At 30.3% G+C, this 17,171-nt stretch overlaps 2 protein-coding genes across 2 annotated transcripts; both read left to right on the forward strand.

The window, feature by feature from the left end:
• Positions 1 to 4,551: 4,551 nt before the first annotated feature.
• Positions 4,552 to 12,776, forward strand: LOC124939184 (chromatin remodeling protein EBS-like). Its single transcript, XM_047479686.1, has 6 exons — positions 4,552 to 4,666; positions 4,774 to 5,116; positions 5,199 to 5,267; positions 5,475 to 5,559; positions 7,728 to 7,774; positions 12,236 to 12,776. The coding sequence occupies exons 1-6, from the start codon at positions 4,594 to 4,596 to the stop codon at positions 12,774 to 12,776; spliced, it is 1,158 nt and encodes a 385-aa protein (XP_047335642.1). The 5' UTR covers positions 4,552 to 4,593.
• A 714-nt stretch (positions 12,777 to 13,490) lies between these two features.
• On the forward strand, positions 13,491 to 14,185 carry LOC124940597 (chromatin remodeling protein EBS-like). Its single transcript, XM_047481123.1, has 3 exons — positions 13,491 to 13,563; positions 13,662 to 14,004; positions 14,113 to 14,185. The coding sequence occupies exons 1-3, from the start codon at positions 13,491 to 13,493 to the stop codon at positions 14,183 to 14,185; spliced, it is 489 nt and encodes a 162-aa protein (XP_047337079.1).
• The last annotated feature ends 2,986 nt before the right edge of the window (positions 14,186 to 17,171 follow it).

Genomic DNA, 17,171 nt, shown 5'->3' on the forward strand with positions numbered 1-17,171 from the left:
TAGAATCTGTCCCAAAGCATCGAAGCAATACAGTAGCTCCCGAATAGGTGATCTATGATTTCTTGATTTCTTCTGCATATAAGACAGCTCGCATCCGGGATGCTCATATATTTGCTGATACGATCACGATTGTTGAGTCTTTCCTAAAAGGCGAGCCATAGGATGAACTGGTGTTGAGTGATAATCTTCGTTGACCATACAAGAGGAGCCCATTCTACTTTCTGCGCTTTTTCCCGAGTTACCACCCATATTTTCTTCGATATCAGCTTCTCATTGTCCTCAGCTTTCCATTCATGAATATTCGGTATGTCGTGTAGTTGTATGTTACTTATATGATCAAGTATCCTCTGTCCTTCTGGATTTCTTCTCAAGAGTGAGTCTCAATTCCCGTCTTTAATGTCTCTGATTTTCGCTTCTGCACAGTCCCTTCTAATACGGGTATTTTGAAACTCCTCCTTGTGGATGATAGGTTGGTTTTCGAACCAGGGGTCGTTCCAGAATAGAGTGCATTTACCGTCCCTAGCTGGATGTCATAAAAATCTGCAATATCGCTTCTTAGTTTAAGAATATTTTTCAGAGAGCAGTTCATACCTTCATGAATTTGGCAGGTCCAGATGCTGGTTTCGTATTTGTTAAACCTCGTATGCACCCGTTTGATCCATAGTGACTCCTGATTGCGCTCCAAAGCCCACAGATGCTTGAAGGTGAGAGCTTTGTTCCACTCGATACAGTTATTCAAGTCGATGCCTCCCTCGTCCTTCGGTTTGCAGAGAGCGGTCCATTTGACTTTCTTTTCTCCTCTTTCGCTACTGCCCCATATAATGTTCCTCGTCAACGTGTCGAACTCCTTCATAACCTTCTTCGGAATGACCATCTACTGCACCTAGTAGCCAACTATTCCCATGACTACGGTTTTGATAAGTTCGATCCTCCCTGCATAAGAAAGTTTTTTTTGCTACCCAGCCAGATATCGTGTTTTTTACCTTTTCAATCAGCGACTTGCAGTGTGAAATCTCGATCTGCTTCGCGGTTAACGGAATTCCTAAGTACCTTATGGGAAAGTTGTCTTCCTTGATGCCCATGATATTGAAGATTTCCTTCTTTGTTTCGTCTTTCATGCCTCCATAAAATGCCACACTTTTACTTTCATTAATAGTTAAACTTGTAACTTCAGAAAAGAACGTTAGTGCAGCCCTAATAGTTTTAATGGAATCAATGTATGTGTTCCATAGAATGAACAAATCGTCAGCAAAGCATAAATGGGTTACCTCCTCTACCTCACACAATGGGTGAAAGATGTATGGACGATTCTTTCGGAACATCGCGAAGATGCTCTCAAAGATCGCCATGATAGCTATGAAAAGGTAAGAAGAGAGGGGGTCCCCTTGCCTTATCCCATTTCCCCCTTCGTGGACTCCATTGACGCTAACAACAAAGCAGGATAATGAAATGCACTCATTAATACAATCAATAAAAATCATAGGAAAAGAATAAACAACGAAAAAGTCACGAATGGCTTCCCATGTAATAGAGTCGAAAGCTTTCTTGATATCTATTTTAAAAACCACTCTCGGGGATATTGTTTTTTCCCGTAGCCTTTTAAAAAGTTTTGCAAGAGAAGAATATTATGAGAGATTGTCCTACCGGGGATGAATGCAGATTGGTTAAGATTTATAATTTTTCCTATGACATTTTTAAATCGTTTAGAAATGATTTTTGAAATTATTTTATAAATCACATTGCAGCAGGAAATTGGTTTGAAATCTTGTATTTTCTCGGGTACGGTAGTTTTGGGGATCAAGGTTAGGACCGTTGTATTCTATTGCTTTAACATCTTCCTGTTCTTGAAAAATTCCAGAACCCCATCAGTAACGTTTTTACCCACAACCGACCAATTGTCTTTGAAGAACTGTGCATTAAACCCATTAGGACCCGAGTTTTTATTCCCATCAATACTAAATAGAGCTTCTTTAACCTCAACCCTCGTGACCACCCTTATCTGCTCGCGACTATCTTCTTGGCTAAAATTAAGGAAGTATATATATATATATATATATTATATATTGTTCAATTAGTCATAAATATTTGTTTAATTTGATATTTGTGAAATTAAATACTACAATAAAAGTCTGATTTGATTTAAAAATTAATAAGTATTTGTTTAATTTGATATTTGTGAAATTAAATACTACAATAAAAGTCTATTTGATTTGATAATTAATTTGATAAATGTGTCGTTGTTATCGTATTCAATCGTACAATTGAAAATAGATGATTGAGTGGTTTCGGCTAAAGAAGTTAGAAATATTATGATACAAAAATATATTTTTATTTTTATTTTTATTTTTTATAATTTATTTTATAAATTTATTCAACCATTGTATTTTATTCATTTATTTTGAGCCTTATTTGTTTATTTATTTGGTGAGACACTTAATTAATACGAGATCAGATGTGACAATCTTTTAAATTAATTTTTTTATTTAAATCTCGTATAGTATAATAAGTTCGTTTATAAATTTTAGAAAATATTTTTAAATAGATTCGGAATTTTTAGAAGATATAAAAGTGGAGAGTAAGAAATGAGTAAAATTTCACTTATAATAAAATTTTATAAATCACCAACCATCTCCACAATACCCAAATAGAAAAATTAAATAAAGAAAGATAAAATTATTTAATTTAATTATTATTAAACAATAAAATAGATTTTAAAGCATATAATTATTATATATGTTTTATAGAAAGAAATTATTTATCAAATTTCAACTATATAAAATTCATATAATTATTTTTTCTTATACACTATTAAGAATATCAAAATAATTAGTAGGCTTATAATTTCACATCAACTTGTTCAAATTTGTTAACACTCTATCCTTGTTTATGTTTTTTAAATGGTTGTGTTTTTTATTTATATTCAGATGGTGAAGATCATGATCACGTGTGTGAAAGGTAATAATATTTGTAGTAATATTTTCATTACAATAAATCAACAAGACTTGCGAGTGAGTAATATATTGTAAATAATCTGCAATATTTTAAAATACTGTCATATTCATTGAAAGAAGACAATCTTGATCCTTTCGGGAATGATAATTGATACTCAAAAACTCAAAACTCGTGAGCATATATGTCTTGTCTAAAATAGCTATGAATAGTTATAATTAGAAATGTGATCAAAGATAGTGAATAACTATACAATCTCATCATCTTCTGGTTCAAATGATGAGTGATGATGATAACCGTCCCCAAAAAATAAACAAATAATCAAAATTAACATAATTTTAGAGCATATTTCTTCTCTTTCCTTTTCCTCATATTCATGTCTTTATATTTTTATAAATAAAATAAAAAACTAACTGAAGTATACTTTCTTGAGATTCATAATTAGTTTAATCAGATTTATATATCTATCGAGTTTAGGATACACAAGTTCAGATAGAGAATGAACTAGCATATCCTATGAAACGGAATTAGATAGCATTTTCTAGTTTTTGGTTGAGGAAAGGTTGTTAAGTACCCGTGATATGGCACCTTAGATTCCTTTTCAATAAATTACAACAAATCTTATCATAAACTAATTTAATTTTTATTTTTGAAAATAAATTTGAAATTTTTTAAACTTATTTATTGAAAAATGTATTTCTTTAAATAATATTTGAGTTAATAGTGCTTAACAATCTCACCATGAATAATTTTAGAGCATATTTTTCCTCTCTCCTTCACCTATTCATATTCCTCTTCATCCTTCTCCTTCTCCTTCTCCTTCTCCTTCTCCTCCTCCTCCTCCTCCTCCTCAGACTAACTTAACTTAAGTATACTTTCTTAAGATTCATAAATAGTTTAATCAGATTTCGGGTATCTTTCGAGTTTAGGTAACTCAAGTTCAGATAGAAAATGAACTACAATATTCTATGAAATAGAATTAAATAGTATTTTCTAGTTTTGGATTGAGGAAAGGGTTGTTATTTAGCACCTTAGATTCTTTCTCAATAAATTACAAAATTTTCACCATAAACTAATTTTTTTTATTTGAAAAATAAATTTGAAAATTTTTATACTTTTTATTGAAAAATGAAAACTTTTAAATAATATTTGAGTTAGCAATGTTTAACCATTTTTTAGAACTGAATTTATAGCAAAATTTTGTTATTTATTCACGTGTTTGTACAATCTTCACATAAACGTATAGAAAGAAAGTTACTCACTTTAAAAATAAATAATAACTAATTTATAATTTTTTATTAAAAAATTGACTAATTTAAATTTTGAGTAATTAATGATAAATTTAAGAAATATTTTTTCAAAAAATCCAAATAATACTATACGTTATTTATATTTTCATCATAGAAAAAAAAACAAAAAAAAAAAACAATTATGTGGCATTTATATCCAAAACCTGGGCGCAATCCCATAAACAGCTGTACGCCAATTTCTAGGGTTTTATCCCATAGCCGCCGTACCTATAAATAGCTATAGACCAATATCTTTATCCATGGCCGCCGTCAAATTTAGTATTACATAAGAAAACAATAGCCCATTTATTCTTCTATTCTCCTACCCTATCCTCACCTCACTTTCTCTCACTAGATGGCCAAAATCAAACCAGTCAAACGCAACTTAGACTCCTACACCATCAGAGGCACCAACACAGTCGTCAAACGTAATTGAATCTGTCTCTTTTTTTATATGATCGTTTATGTCGATTTTCTCCTCTTTTTGTTTTTATGATATCTTAATTTCTACATCATGGTTAATTTGAATCTGAAGCTGGAGATTATGTGTTGTTGCGATCACCGGAGAGCGATACTACTCCTTATGTGGCTCAGATGAAGAAGATCCAGATAGACAATGAAAATAACGTGACAGTTTGCCTAAGGTGGTATTACCGGCCGGAGGATTCCATCGGAGGTCGTAAACTGTTCCATGGTGCGAAAGAACTGTTCTTGTCCGACCACTACGACTTTCAGAATGCTTTAACGATTCAAGGCAAGTGTATGGTTCATTCTTTGAAGAATTACACCAACTTAGAGAAAATTGAAGCTGAGGATTACTATTGTCGATATGAATACAAAGCTGCAACCGGTGTTTTTGTACCTAGTCGCGTTAGAGTGTAAGTATATATTGTGTTTAGTTCTGTCTAACTTGGTATATATTTTGTAGTTTTTGTGATTGATTAATCTTATATTTTGAAGGTATTGTAAATGCAAATTGCCCGAAAACCCTGACCTTTTGATGGTGGAGTGTGAGGAATGCAAAAACTGGTAATAATCTGTGTAGGGTTTCAAAACCTTTGTTGATATATATATATATATACCAAATGGATTTTGTAGGGTTAGAATTTGGAACACCATTTTTGAGTAATTAGTAATGTGCTGGATAAGTGAGTTTATGATTTACTTCTAATTTTAGTATTAAAGTTTTATTTGTTCAAATAAGAGATGTTATTATCTACCTTTGTCTTTCTTTAGGTACCATCCTTTTTGTCTTGAGATGACTATTGATCAAGCAAAACAATTAGATCCGTTTATGTGTTCTGATTGTAATGGAGAGGAGGTATTCACTTTCTAATTTATTGATTATGTTATTTATCTTATTGTTTACAAGATTAACTGAATATATAATTCTTTTGTCATTAGGATAAAATTGAAAACATGAATGAAGTGAAGTGAAGGAGACGTGCTCAGTTGTGAAGTGAAGTGAAATGAAGGAGGCATGGTAGTGTTTTGTTTGACATTGTGGGTCGTTAGTGTGCGTGTATGGTTTATTGACATATAAGTTATGTTGTAAGGTGTTGAAAACATTTTTTCAGTTAAATTTGTTGATTATAACTATCTATTTTTATTGATGTTTTTTTGATGTATGACTTTTAACTTAAATTTAAGGTGAATCTAAATCTTGAAAAAAAAGTTAGGATTCATCTCCTTCCCATATATTAGCAAAAAATGATAAGATTTTGATAATAATTTATTATGAGGTTATATATATAATAGATAAAATGTCTTTCAATTATATATCATAATAATTTTTCATAATATAAGTAGATGATGAATAAGATATACGTAATCTAAAAGCTTATATTTAAAACACAATTTATCAAAATGTTGTATTAAGTACTTGTGATACTTGCCTTATGTATCAACATCAACCAATCGTTAGTGTGCATGTATGGTTTATTGACATAAGTTATGTTAAAAGAACATTTTTATTAATAATAAATATATTATATTAAGAAAATTTATTAAAATAAGTAGATAACCTCTACATAAACCTAAAGAGCGACGATGTCAACAACACGGGACAACAACTTTAGAGGATGCATGCCTTTTAGGGATATTCCATTTTGGCTAAAGATCATGCTGAGAAAGACACCTAACAATTGATGTGGGAAGAGTTTCAATAATTTGTAAATTGAATTTCCAACTTGTTTTGATTCATCAAGCATAAACACATACATTGACTTCCGCTTCTCAACAACCCTTGTATGGTTTTTATCAACAAATTACCTATCAAAACGATGGCCTTTAGTTTCTATATCGTCATTTTCTCAGATTCACCTATGGAAAAACATAGGACCCACTTCATATTTCCCTTTGTGTCATTCTCGAATTTGACGTTAATCTTGTTTTCATCCTCAATGAGTAGCCAACAATTTGGCCTATTTCAAACCATCACAGACTATAAGGAACAAGTGACACATGCACCTATCTTCTCCATCTCACCTTCATCCTTTGATTAGTCTCCATATAACACCTTGAAGTGGAGTACCAATTAAAGTAAACCCCTTTCAGAGGACATGAAAATCCTATAAACATCTCTTTATAGGTAACTTGGTTGACCAACTTGAAACAAGTCTCTACACAAGCCTTTCTTGATTATTTTCATTTCAAACAACCCTCTTGATTTCTCCAGCTTTCTTATGTCAATCTTATTTTTTAAGCATATACATGAGTTCCCAAATAGTTTCCAGTCTTTGAAAGCAAGTGGATAATCTACATAGAGCAATAACAAGATTTTGTGTTAACCACTTCAAAGATTTTATGAAGGATTGATTGATACTCATCAATAAGACCAATTTATTCTAGTTAGTTAGTTCTAAAATATTTTTTTAATGGAGATTCTTTTGCAAATTTAAAATCATAGGTAGCTTTCTTGTTTCCTTGACAATTTATAAATCCATCTCGAAAGTTTGAAGACAACTACTAAAACTTATATTATTCAAAAACTGCAAGAAAACTGTATATTTAATCATTTAAATAAGATAAAAAAAATTCATAATCGTGTCTTATTTGGTTTATGTATAGGCGTCTTATCATTGTATTTTACACATAATTTCAATTTGTCTCACTCTCTTTAATTACTTCATCTTTACCAACAATTTCAAATTTAACTTGTTCTTTTTTGTTTTTTTATTGGAGATTCTTTTGCAAATTTAAAATCATAAGTAACTTCTTGTTACCTTGACAATTTATAAATCCATCTCGAAAGTTTGAAGACAACTACTAACAAATATATTATTAAAAAACTGCAAGAAAACTGTATATTTGATCATTTAAATAAGATTAAAAAAAAGTCATCATCAAATCGTGTCTTATTTGGTTTATGTATAGGGCGTCTTAACATTGTTTTTTACATATAATTTCAATTTGTCTCACTCTCTTTAATTACCTCATCTTTACTAACAATTTCAAATTTAACTTGTTGACATAAAAATAATTGAAAAGTTAAAAAGATCGAGGAGAAAACATAATAAAGAATATAATAGCAACATGCAGATTCATATTAACTTAAGAATTTTTTTTTTAAATACAAGCATATCTTCTCATTAACTTTCAATTTAAGTTGACTCAAAGTACTTAAAAAACTTTCTCTTCAATGATTAAACTCATATTTCCACTGACCAAGTATAAACAATACATATATAAACAAATAAATTTTAAACGACATTGTAATAATAGAAGTGAGATGAAACTATACATAATTATGTTGTTATAACCTAAAGTCTTAAATGTTAAACTTCTGAAGATATAATACGACAAAATAGACATTTATTAATTCGTACAATTCTTAACTCGTGATAGATCTTCGACTAGACTAGAGTTTCAGTAACAATCAATAATTCCATATATTTTGGAATAATTTAACAATGATTTTTTTTTTATCTTCTACTCTTGACCCCCATATTTTGCAAGCTATATGTTGTATATAGAAACTTCCCAAAATAAAACAACAATCTATACAGAAAATCAAACATTAATTCAGCCAGTGCATACATATGTATGCATAATGATGTTTATAATTTGGGGCCAGTAATTACCTCTTTCAAATCCCCATAAACAAGTCTTGTTCGGTAGAACTTAAATTCCCTCTACAACAAATCAACATACTTCATACATGTTCATATTTATTACAAATGATCAATGTAGAGAAGGCAAGGCTATTAATTTCTTTAAATATACTTTCCTTAATTAATAATAGTTCATGTGTTTCTTTTATTTCTTTCTTTTTCATCAGTTTTGAAACATAAAAAATAATTAATATATAGTCTCGCGCTGAAGATTTTATTACTGTAAGTAATTTTCCTTTGCAATGTAATATTCTTTTTTTTTTTTATATTATTGTTGGCACGAATTGCTGAATAATTCTATTATCGAGATCCTAAACGACTAATTAGTGAAAGAGACATGGTAACATAGAATGAATGTATTAATGTGTATTCTAGAGAATCTTGTTAGTGCCTTACTTTCACCTTCGCTAGTGTCATGTATAGTTTTTAGACATAAGTTATATTAGGGGTGTTCAATATTAGGTCTGAACCGAATATCCGACCGAAACAGAATTCTAATAAACCGAATTCGAATTTCATTTTCGGTTTTCGAATCGAATTTCAAACCAATTCGAATTCAAATACGGTTTTTGAATTGGTTTTCGAGTTTGGGTTTCAACTCGAAAAACAAACCGAAAACCGAATTCATTTTTTATTATTTATTCTTCCAAACTTAACTTAAGAATAAATTCAAAATAATCAAACTAGAATATTTTTAATTAAAATATATAATAAAAGAGAAAAAAAAAACAAAAACACTAGCGGTCTAATGGTAGAATAGTACCCTATCATGCTACAGACTTCTGGTTCAATTCTTGGTTGATACATTTTATTTTGAGTTTAAAAGAAAATTAAATTCGAATTCGGTTCGGAATTATTCGAAGTTCGAACTGAATATAAAATTCGAATTCGGTTCGGTTTAATTAGAATTTATATGAATTCGGTTCGGTTTAATTAGAATTTATTTGAATTCGGTTCAGTTTTCGAATTGACGGAAAAAAATAAAAAATTCGTAGAAACCGAATTGAGGAACTCGAATAACCCGAAACCGAACCGATGAACACCCCTAAGTTATATGGTAAAAAGGAGAGTCAAAGAGTTAATAATATTTCGTTTGTCAAATCTGTTGATTATAATTATATATATTATTAGTTTTTTGGGATTCTAACATAGTTATGTTGTAAATATAAATCTAAATAGAAAAAAGAAAAGAAAAAAAACAATAATTGTCTGACATATTAGCCAATCATGAAATAAAAAGATTATGATAGTAATTTGTCATGAGTTTCTTAAAATAATTCTGATAATGTTTCTTTACATTCTATATCATAATAATAACAAGTGCAATATAGTCTCTAGTCTTATAAGTAAAACACTATTCATCCCTAAAGTGTTGTATTAATTAGTGTACTTGCTGTTTCTACCAACATCAACCCAACCATTGATTGTACCATTTCAAACACACCATAATGAAATTATGGTTCATGTTGTAGTTGGATATTAAAAAATATCTTAATTAATAATGAAAATATTCTTTTAAGATAACTTTGTTCAAGTAAAGTAAATATGTGACTTCTATGAAAGATTATGCAATTTAGTGAAGAATCTATCATTTTGTTTACATAATAATGTTGAGGAAGTTATCAAAATATTAATTACAAACGAGATGCAAACCAACCAACAATGTTAAAAATATTAATAATATGCAACACCATAATATATTCGGTATAAAAAAACAAGAGTAGTCAAACAACAAATGAAAAGACAATAAAATTTATAATAGTTTTTCCAAAGTGACCTACTTCCACACTAAAAAAACAACCAATTCCACTATTATCAATTAGTGGTGGAAAAGAAAATCAATAAAAGAATGAAGAACACACTTAAGGGAACATTATCGTAAGTCCGATAAATGTTACTATAGAAACTATTTCTCATGCTCACAATTTCAATCGAGTTAGATTTTCTGAAGAATGTTCAACACGTACTAAAACTGGAATTAAGCTCCCTTCCATAACATCATCCAGGCATAGCTAGTTTTGTAAGTGGTGTACCAAATAACTAATTTATTAAGGATAATACTGGACAGTTGGTGGAAATAGACTTTGAATTTAGAAAATGATTTTTGTCCAGTCAAAACTCTTAAGCCAAGTGTCAAGTCTCCAAAACATTCAGAAACGTGACTAAAGTGTTTCACAATTTCTTTGCTCAATTTTTCAATTTAACCTGCCTATATGGTGCTTCAAATTTGTAGATTTTTCATCAGTTTAGTGTAAAATTCCAATTTCAACTTTAATTGATTCCAATGTAATATAGTATTTTCCCATGATTCTTTTAACCTCCAAAGTTGTGTAAGACATGACTCTAAGTTTATAGCAAGATAAACTTAATGAACTTCAAAATCCCAAAATCCAATTGGTCCATTCTCTTTACCTTCAACTCATGGAATTCTTCATCAATAATTTGTAAATTAATATCATCCAGACTCCGGGAGAAACACATTCAACCATTAATATGGAAAGAGTTTCAATAATTTGTAAATTGAATTTTCATCTTGTTTTGATTTCATTAAGCATAAACACATAATTTAATCTCCTCTAGTACTCAACAATTCTTGTATAGTTTCTGTCTTAAAAACCCAACCAAACACAATGGCCCTGGATTCCTAAGTCCAGGGGTCCACCATTGTAGAACCATAAGACCCACTTCATAACCTCCTTTTGTTTAATTCTCAGATTTGACATGAATATTTATTTCATCTTAAATGAGTAGCCAATAACAGGCCTAATCATATTTTCTTCTTCCATTACTAATTATCAGAGTTAGAATGTTCATATATGTTTGGAAGTTTAGAAGATAAATAATGACACATCTATTATAAAAAGTTGCACAAAAACTATACATATCTCACAATTATTTCAATAGAAAATTCACCACTAAATAAATTAGTTATCTTATTATCTTGAGATTTAAGGCTTTTTAATTTTTTTTCCCTTAACACAGGTCATTTTGATGTGTCACATTACTTCATCTTTATCAACCATTTCATATTCAATATGTGGACATAAAAATATTTGGAAGGATAGATTACCATATAAACAAAATGGAAAACATGATAGCAATATGTGTATATATACATATATGGCTAATGAGTTCTTGAGTGTATCAAATCAACAATTCGGAGAGAATTGTATAATTTATGTTAGCATTGAGTAATTTTAACCGCTAAGCTTTATTGAAAAATGCAAAACATCATTATTTGCTCATTTGAAGAACACAACTTCATATATCATGTAGAATAGTTACCTTAGTTGAGATGAGATAATATTTCCCCCAACCTTTGTATACGAAACTTAGATCTGTTGTGTAATAAGTGAGGCAATTGCCTCAGGCCCAAATATTTTTGGGTACCAAAATCTTAAAAAAAAAATTATAATGATATGTTCATGGGCTTATTTTTAAAAAGCCCATAAATAATAATCTATAACCTATCAATGATAAGCCCTAACTTAATTTGTATCCAAAAAAATAAAAATAAAAAACGTTATCTTACTTGGAGAAAAGAATCGCAAAATTCTCATTTATCAACAAAATCAAGGAAAAAGAAAAAAAAAATAAGAACAAACATTCTAGAAAAAAAAAAACACTTTCCCCAAACTCCAAGCCCGTCGTCGATTCTCCAGCTTGCCGGAATCAGAGCAGAAAACTCGATCGTCTCCTTCCCCGAGCTCTTGAGCCTTTTTCGCTCGTTCCAGTCTTGTTTCTCGGCACTGTGCCACTACCCACTAGAGTTCTTCCTCCGATTTCGGTGAGATTTTGGTTCGATTTACTTGATTATTTTTTATTGTTGTGGACTTGTCTGGTGAAATGGTGGATTCACAATCTGTATCTTGCATTATTGCATAGAGGAAGTATAACATTGTGGTTAATCATAAATTCATTATTCTCTTCTTCTACCAAGCGGTGGAAAATCTTCAAAGATCATGTACAAGGTCTTACGGTCAAGCCATTATCACAAACACGATGGGAAAGTCATGTTGAAAGTGTGAAGCCCATAAAAGACCAGACTTTAAAAATACGAGATGCTTTAATTGATTTGGCAAACACTTCTTGTGACTCAAAAATAAAGAGTGAAGCTGAGGGTTTGGCATCATTTGAACTTGAGAATTTTGAATTCCTAACCGGAATGATAATTTGGTACAAGTTATTATATGAGATTAACATTGTCAGTAAGTTTCTCCAATCAGAAAAAATGGATATTGATGTTGCTATTAGACAGTTAAAGGGGCTTATTTCTTTTCTCCAAGAGTTTAGAGAATCTGGATTTGATCAAGTCTTGGTTGAAGCCGAACATATTATAAGTGAAATGGGAATTGAACCTATTTTCCGAAAAAACGCATCATTCGGAGAAAGAGACAATTTGATGATATTAACAGTGAAGAGGTAACTCAATCTCCTAAAGAATGTTTTCGAGTTAATTTAAAATTTATTATATTTGTTTATTGAAAATTGAATCATTTAAAATAATATTTAAGTTGATTGTGTTTAGCAATCTTTTGAACTAAACTTAAGACAACCTCTTATTATTTTTATTGTTATTTCTCAGTGTTAATGTCATCTTTACAAAAACGTGAAAGAATGATAGTTACTCACTTTCAAAATAAACAATAACTAAATAATAAATTTTACTAAAAATTTGAGTGTACTTTTAACTTTGAGTAACTAATGATAAGTTTAAGCAAAAAAATTCAACAAATCCAAATAATACCATGGACATTCTTTATGTTTTCATCATAGCAAAACAATTATCCCATGGCCGCGGTAACCATACACAGCTATTGACAAATATCTAGGGTTTTTCCCATGGCCGCCGTAACCATACACAGCTATTGACAAATTTCTAGGGTTTTTCCCATGGCCGCGGCACGCGGTAACCATACACAGCTTTTGACAAATATGTAGGGTTTTCCCATGGCTGCGGTAACCATACACAGCTATTGAAAAATTTCTAGGGTTTTTCCCATGGCCGCGGCCCGTGGTAACCATACACAGCTATTGACGAATTTCTAGGGTTTAGCCCATGGCCGCCGTCAATTTTAGTACTACATAAGAGAACAAAAGCCCTACCCTACTCTAGATTACCCTCACTTTCTCTCACTAGATGGCCAAAACCAGTGCAGTCAAACGCAACCTAGACTCCTACACTATCAGAGGCACCAACAAAGTCGTCAAAGGTAATTGAATCTGTCTCTTTTTTTATATGATTGTCTATGTCGGTTTTCTTTCTTTTTGTTTTTATAATATCTTTCTACATTATGGTTTGTTTCTGAAGTTGGAGACAATGTGCTGTTGCGATCACCGGAGAACAATACTACTCCTTATGTGGCTCAGATTAACAAGAACCAGATAGACAATAGAAATAACGTGACAGTTCAGCTAAGATGGTATTACAGGCCGGAGGATTCCAACGGAGGTCGTAAACTATTCCATGGTGAGAAAGAACTGTTCTTGTCTGACCACTATGAGTTTCAGAGTGCTTACACGGTTCAAGGTAAGTGTATGGTTCATTCTTTCAAGAATTACACCAAGCTAGAGAGGGTTGGAGCTAAGGATTACTATTGCCGATTTGAATACAAATCTGCAATCGGTCTTTTTTTACCTATTCGCGTTAGAGTGTAAGTATATATTTTATCTATTTATCTATTGTGTTTGGTTCTGTCTAACTTGGTATAGATTTTGTAGTTTTTGTAGTTTTTGTGATTGATTGGACTTATATTTTGAAGGTATTGTAAATGCCAAATACCTGAGAACCCAGACCATTTTATGGTGCAGTGTGAGGAATGCAAAAACTGGTAATAATCTTTCTAGGATTATCAATTGAATTTTTTAAGGTTGGAAATAGGAACACACCACATTTCTGGGTAATTAGTAATGTGTCCTATAAGTGGAGTTTAGAATTTATTTAATATTAAGTTTTACTTGTTCAAATTTGAGATGTTGTCATATACCTTTATCTTTATGTAGGTACCATCCTTCTTGTCTTGGTATGACTATAAATCAAGTAAAACAATTAGATGAGTTTATATGCTCCAGTTGTAATGGAGAGGAGGTATTCATTTTACAATGCAATGATTTATTATATATCTTATTATTGACTCGGATAACTTAATTTATAATTCTATTGTTATGCAGGATGAAACTTCAATGACGAATTAAGTAAAGGAGACAATGTGAAGTCTGAGTGTATTAATATATATTCTAATGAATCATGGTAGTGTTGTTTGGCATTGAGAGTTGTTATGCATGTATGCTTTCTAAAGTTATGTTGTAAGAAAAACAATTATCTATTTAAGTTTGTTGATTATAATTATATAACTAGCCATTTCTAATATAAATTTAACATTAATCTAAATCTAGATTGAAAAAAAAAAACTGAAATTCATCTCCTTTGACATGTTAGTCAATTAAAAGTGACAAGATTTTGATACTTGTCATGAGTTAATTAATATAACAAATCAATTTTTTTAAATTATATATCATAATACGACAAAACATGCACAATCGAAAACCTTATTATTTTTCATAATACAGTATAAGGATGGGTAAGATGTACTCTAAAAGCTTATAATTAAAACATGACTTCATCAAAATGTTGTATTAGTGTTACTTACCCTATTCATCTTCTTCTAGTTCATATTGCATGGTTGAATATTAAAAGAACATTTTTTATTAATAAGAAATATATCCTACTAAGACAACTTGTTAAGGTAAAATATATATGAACACAAAGAGCGATGATGTCAATAAGACAAGACAACAACTTTGTAAGATACATGTCCTCTATGGAAAGATCCATCATTTTGGCTAAGTAATCAAGTTGAAAAAGTAATCAAAAAATTAAATACAAACAACCTATTCAAAATAACTAATAATGAGAAAAATTTATAAGCAACCAAATAACAAATAATAAGACTCCAAACAAGCAAAAATAATTAGTACTATGAATAATTAGGTGATTTATAAGAAAACAAAATACACAAAAAAAACAAACTAACGACAAACCGTACAATGGTACTTAGAAACCATTTTCTCATCCTCATTAGAAACGCTTTAAATGAAAATGGAATGTCATAATTGTTAGTGTCATATTAATTCTCTTTAATTAAAAACATATTTAAGTAATTATTTTCTCAATCCTCGCCATTTTAAATTGAGGCTAGGTTTCTAGATAATGCTATATTTTTCACCCCATATCAAAATTGAACGGAATGTACAAAATAACATACAAATTCTTGAGTTGTAATAAACCACTAACATTGAAAAAATTGATATTAAAAATAGATTTTGTTTAGCCAAAACTCCTAGGGCCACATGTCAACGTCTTCAAATCATCCAAAAGCATGCCCAAATTGTTTTATAAAATTTATTCTCAATATTTCAATTTAACTAATTGATACCATTTATTTTTCTACTGTGGTGTTTCAGATTTTCAAAAAAAAATTGGCTGCTTATTTTAATCCTCAAATTTCAACTTAATTTAATTGCTTCAAAAATAATTTAATCAGGTTCCATGATTTCTCTAACTTCTAAGGTTGTCTAGGACATGATTCTAACTTTATACATCATCATTTCTAACAAATATTCACCTTGATCATAAGTGAAAGAGCTTATCTATCATCTATCTTGGTGTTCATCACAAGAGAAATTTAATTCTCTTTGAAATCCAAACATCCCATCATGTCCATACTTTCATATGTTGTATGGGCTTTAACTTATGGAATTCTTCACCAATTATAAGTTCATCAGATACTCTTTTCAACCATTTCCCTCCTATACAACTCTCCAAGAGTAAGACACACAACCAGAAAGAGTTTGAATAATTTGTAAATTAAATTTTCTAACTTGTTTTGATTCCTTAAGCATAAACACATACCTTGATCTCCTCTTTGTCAACAACCTTGCATGATTTGTCCACAAACCCAACCAAACAAAGTCGCGGTTCCTGGATCCTCAATTTCTCAACTCCACCTTTGTAATCATATATAGTCTCTCTTTGTGTCATTATCGGATTTGACATGAATCTTGTTTTCATCCTCAATGAGTATTGGCCTATTCCAAGCCATCACAAACAATAAGGAACAAGTTACAGTTGCATCTTTCTTCATTCTTTGGGTAGTCTCCATTTAACACCTTGAAGTGGACTACCAGTGAAATAGACACTCCCTTGCAATGGGACATGGAGAATCTATAAACATCTCTTAATTAACTTGTAGATCATTTGGTTTCCCAACTTGAATGAAGACTCTACATATATCTTTCTTTATTTTCATTCCAAACAACACTTCTTGATTTCTCCAACTTCTTTATATCAATCTTCTTTTTAAGCATATACATGAGTTCCCAAATAGTTTTCATGTCCTTGCAAGCAAGTGGATAATTTTCATAGAGCAACAACAAGATTTTGTGTTCACCACTTCCAACTTTTAAAAGGGTCTCACCTTCAATCTATTTGGAAAACATTCAACAATCAATACATCACTTGAATGAATTTCCTACCATAAATCTATGGTAACTTTTGTATACCGCCTAAATGATCATCTTTCTAATGCAAATACTATTCAAAATAAAAAATTGTGAAATGATGAAAACAAAAAGAATAATACATTCCAATCATATTGTATCTAATCATATTACAATCCAATCATATTTATTTTTTAAATTACTACCATATAAATTTTATGAAGGATTGATTGATACTCATCAATAAGATCAATTTATTCGAGTTAGTGCATGCATATGACAAAATATACCTTACAAAGTTCTAAAATGTTCCTTTTTTGTT

This window comes from Impatiens glandulifera, chromosome 5 (assembly GCF_907164915.1).
Source record: "Impatiens glandulifera chromosome 5, dImpGla2.1, whole genome shotgun sequence".
Taxonomy (NCBI): domain Eukaryota; kingdom Viridiplantae; phylum Streptophyta; class Magnoliopsida; order Ericales; family Balsaminaceae; genus Impatiens; species Impatiens glandulifera.